This window comes from Portunus trituberculatus, chromosome 2, assembly GCF_017591435.1.
Source record: "Portunus trituberculatus isolate SZX2019 chromosome 2, ASM1759143v1, whole genome shotgun sequence".
NCBI lineage: Eukaryota > Metazoa > Arthropoda > Malacostraca > Decapoda > Portunidae > Portunus > Portunus trituberculatus.
In genome coordinates this window covers 1,182,994-1,187,993 of record NC_059256.1, presented here as the reverse complement: position 1 = coordinate 1,187,993, position 5,000 = coordinate 1,182,994, and the positions used below count along the sequence as shown (strand labels likewise).

The 5,000-nt window shown below is 44.1% G+C and overlaps 1 protein-coding gene across 1 annotated transcript in view; it reads right to left on the bottom strand.

The window, feature by feature from the left end:
- Positions 1–4,141: 4,141 nt before the first annotated feature.
- Positions 4,142–5,000, bottom strand: part of LOC123501231 (SH3 and multiple ankyrin repeat domains protein 1-like) — a 4,754-nt gene continuing 3,895 nt past the window's right edge. The window contains 4 exon segments of the mRNA XM_045249947.1: positions 4,142–4,840; positions 4,842–4,926; positions 4,929–4,987; positions 4,989–5,000. The exon segment at positions 4,989–5,000 is cut by the window's right edge and continues 277 nt beyond it. Coding sequence (XP_045105882.1) covers positions 4,231–4,840; positions 4,842–4,926; positions 4,929–4,987; positions 4,989–5,000 — 766 coding nt within the window. The 3' untranslated portion in view covers positions 4,142–4,230.

Sequence of the window (5,000 nt, the reverse complement as noted above, 5' to 3'; positions counted from 1 at the left end):
ACCCTAGGGAACATTGCAACACCCTAGGGAACATTGCAACACCCTAGGGAACATTGCAACACCCTACGGAACACTGCAACACCCTAGGGAACATTGCAACACCCTACGGAACACTACAACACCCTAGGGAACATTGCAACACCCTACGGAACACTGCAACACCCTAGAACATTGAACACCCTGGAACACACCCTAGGAACATTGCAACACCCTAGGGAACATTGCAACACCCTAGGGAACATTGCAACACCCTAGGGAACATTGCAACACCCAACAGGAACAGGAACACTAAGGAACACTGCAACACCCTAGGGAACATTGCAACACCCTAGGGAACACTGCAACACCCTAGGGAACATTGCAACACCCTAGGGAACATTGCAACACCCTAGGGAACATTGCAACACTCTAGGGAACACTGCAACACCCTAAGGAACACTGCAACACCCTAGGGAACACTGCAACACCCTAGGGAACATTGCAACACCCCAGGAAACTTTGCAACACCCTAGGTAATGTTTACTAGCAATATTGTGTGCCTAGAGATATTACAGGCAGCATTTCGAGTGCCTTTGTACACCCTACACCCTTGCAACACCTTAAGAAGACAGTGTGAGTGGTTTGCTACACCCTGCATCACCCTTGAAACACCCTAGGGCCTTGCAACACCCTTACAAATATCTTAGACACACTCTGCAACATTTAGGGAGCTTGGCAACACCCTGCAACACCCTACACAAACTTAGCAACACCCTAAATAGATTACGAACACATTTGAGGTCTTTTCTACACCCTAGGATGGCTGCAACACCCTAGCAACACCCAAAGTATCACTAAAAAATTACATTTACAGTATTTCTACAGTCTAGGGTGATGACAACACCCTGACCACAGTCAACACCCTAAATACACCCCAGTACACACCATGGCAGTTTTACAGGCCTGTTTACACCCTGCAGAGGCCTTTGTCACCCTGGCTCACCCTACAACACACACACACACACACACACACAAGATTCTTTCAGTAAAACGTTTGAAAATTTTTTCCATTTTCAATTTGTGTGCGCGTGTGTGTGTGTGCGTGTGTGGTGGACATACGCACGCACGCACGCACGCACGCACACACACACACACACATGTAAACGTACACACATATACGTACATGGTTTCAGTTTGGCACGTTTTGATGGACAGACAGACACACAGACAGACAGACAGACATACCCATAACAGAAGGAAAAAAAAAATAAAATAAAATAAATAAATAAACAAGCGGACAGACAAACAAACGAATAAATAAATACACTCAATAAAAATAAATAAATAATAATAATAATATTAATAAAATGGAGAATATTTACCCACAGTTCTTGTACATAAAGGCTGGCAGTGTCCTAAATACTTCAGTGACCCTTGGCAGTGATCAGGCTCAACACAACGCTAACAGTAGTAGTAGTAGTAGTAGTAGTAGTAGTAGTAGTAGTAGTTACAGTAGTAGTAGTAGTAGTAGTAGTAGTAGTAGTAGTAGTAGTAGTAGCGGTGGTGGTGGTGGTGGAAGATTAATGTAGTGTGTGTGTGTGTGTGTGTGTGTGTGTGTGTGTGTGTGTGTGTGTGTGTGTGTGAGAGAGAGAGAGAGAGAGAGAGAGAGAGAGAGAGAGAGAGAGAGAGAGAGAGAGAGAGAGAGAGAGAGAGAGAGAGAGAGAGAGATTAAATACACACAAACCACACAAATAAATAAGCCAAACACACACACACATACATACATACATACACACACACACACACACACACACACCTAAATTTCCTGCAGTTGGTGAAAAAGATCATATTTTTAGTCCTTTCTGAGTCAAACGTCCACCTGTACGTTTGAATCCACACGCCGTTTGTGAAGTATGTACGTGCGTGTGTCCTTAACCCCTTCAGTAGCATGACATGTTTCCCTATTCCTTGTGGTGACTATTTGGGGATTTAAATAGTGAAGACTGTAGCCATTAAGCTTCTGCCCTCCATACACCCTTGCTAGTGTCAACAAAATGGTCTAATGGTACACAAAACTCAATTAAAATAGTGAAGACTGTGGCCATTAATCATCTGCCCTCCATACACCCCTGCTAGTGTCAATAAAATGGTCTAATGGTACACAAAACTCAATCAAAATAGTGAAGACTGTGGCCATTAATCTTGTGACGTTCATAAATCCTTGATAATGTCAATAAAATGGTGTAATGGTGAAGACTGAGGCCATTAATCTTCTGACCTCCATAGACCTTTCCCAATGTCTTAAATGGCCTAATGGTACACAAAACTCTAGGTAAAAATGTGTCCCAGTGCTGAAGGGATTAAGGATGTGTTCAGACATACATACATACACTCAACATTAATTTTTTAGGCATATTTAGACCTTCAACTTAATGTGTATAAGAATTATCTCTCGGATGAAAGGAAATATTTTGACAAGGCAGGAGTGAATATTTAGACACACACATTCTCTCTCTCTCTCTCTGGATGTCTGTCTGTCCGTCTGTCTGTCTATTTCTTGTCCTTTTTGAATTAATAATGAAAATATCAAGAACACACACACAGGAGAGAGAGAGAGAGAGAGAGAGAGAGAGAGAGAGAGAGAGAGAGAGAGAGAGAGAGAGAGAGAGAGAGAGAGAGAGAGAGAGAGAGAGAGACATACATTCATTCATTCCTGAGTTGAAAATATTCCTTGCCCATAAAAAAAAAAGTTCGTACAAAAAAATTGAAACAAAAATATATAAATAAATAAATAAATAAGTGAATAAGGTTTGCCCTGAATGACTTCCAAAAAATCCTGAGATCTTACGAAGGAATCAATCAATTAATAAATCAACTAATGCATTGAACGACACCCTGACACCCTAACCTAACCAACACACGAACACACAAACAAAACGCAGGAGATGGCGGGAAATGGCAATGAGAAATAATGACTTAGATGTTAAGTGAATGGTGGAAATGTCGCTATTCTTGTGGGAGATTGTGGGAAATAATGGTGTTTTTAGTTAATATTGCTGGAAATTAAATATAACTTGGTGAGAGATGGAAATAATAGGGTCTAATCAATATTGCTAGAAATCAGTATGGTGAGACATGGAAATAATGGTGCTCTAATCAATATTGCTGGAAATTAATTAAGTTGGTGAGAGATGGAAATAATGGTGGTCCAACTAATATTGCTGGAAATTAATTAACTTGGTGAGACATGGAAATAATGGTGCTCTCATCAATATTGCTGGAAATTAATTAACTTGGTGAGAGATGGAAATAGTAAGGTCTAATTAATATTGCTGGAAATTAATTGGTATGTTGAAATATATAGAGATACAAGAAATGAGGTCATGTAAAGAGAACATTATAAAAAATTTCCAATCTCTCAATGGGAAATACGAGAGGTAATAAGAGCAGGAAATGAGATCAAATTTCTTATCTCTCATGGGAAATAAATAAAAAGATACATGAAAGTGCAAGAAAGGGAACATTATACATAAATTTCCGATCTCTCAGGAAATAAAGAAAATAACCCCAGAAATAGTTAGGACGAGAATACTATAAATAAATTTCTAATCTCTCGCAGGGAAAAAAAAAAAAAAAATTGCAGAAATAAAGAAAGGGAACATTATACATAAATTTCCGATCTCTCAGGGAAATAAGGAAAAATAACCCAGGAAATAGTTAGGATGAGAATACTATAAATAAATTTCTAATCTCTCGCAGGGAAAAAAAAAAAAAAAAAATTCTGGGAAATACTACCAACACATATTTCCCGACCACATTTGACAATTTGTAAACTTAAACAAATAAAAAAAAAAAAAAATAAATGCAAATAACAAAAATAAGTCAATAAATCATATCAATTACATCAATTACATAAATAATTACATAAATCCACAAACATTCATCTTATTTATATCATTTGTTTGTTAGTTTGTTTGTTAGTGGTGTGGCTGGCTTATCTATGCCTGGGTCGCCGGGGTGAGGGCTGGGGTGACCTGGGGGCTGGTGGGGCGGGGCGGTGGTGGCGGTGGTGGTGGCTGTGGTGGTGGTGGTGGTGGTGTGGAGGTGGTGGTGAGCGTTCTTTGCTTTCCTCCCTCCCCCCCACACTATGCCAAGCTGTAAGGGGGGGGGGGGTATTGCTGTTACTATTGTTATTATTATTATGATTTTTATTGTCATTATTATTAGTTGTTCTAGCAGTGTTGACTTGCCTCAGGGGTGGTAGTAGGACTGTGGCGGGGGGGGTGCTGTGGGGCGTCCCTGCAGGGGGGCGGGGGGCATGAGGGAGTGGTGGTGCCTGGGTGCCCCGCCGCCCTGGTATCCTGGAGGGTGTCTGTGGTGGTGGTGGTGGTGGTGCGGTGCGTAGGGCTGTGGTGGTGGTGAGCGACGGTGGTGGTGGTGGTGGTGGTGGGCCGAGCGGCTCCGCCACTGCCAGTTCTTGCCCTTTGGTCTGAACTTTGCGTGGTGCGGCGCGGTGGTTGGGCTGTGGTGGTGGTGGTGGTGGTGGTGGTGATGACTGCCCCCGTGGTGGTGGCTGTGGTGGTGGCTGGTGCTGTGGTGGTGGCCGTGGCTGTTGTGGTGGCTGCTGCTGTTGGTGGTGGTGGTTGTGGTGGTGGTGGCGGTGGTGGTGGAGGCAGCAGTGGCGGCGGTGGTGGTATTGGTATGGTGGTGTGGTGGGGGGGGCGGGGACCCCTCTAGCGGGGTGAGCTGTTCCTTGTGGTAAAACTTTTTCTTGAAGTGGTGGTGGTGGTAGTGGCCAGGAGGGGCTGGGGGTGAGGCCAGCCGTGTGGCTTCCACCTCGGGGGGCAGGTATGGGGGTGTCAGCGCCCCGCGGTGGGTACAGCCCTGGGGAGTCCGCCCCGCACCGATCTGGCGACGGTGTTGGGGGTGGTGAGGTGATGGGCGGGTGCGGACGGGGCGGGGTGACTGGGGTGTGGGAGGCCTGCCGTGAGGGATGGGGCTGGGGAGAGGGTGGGGGTGAG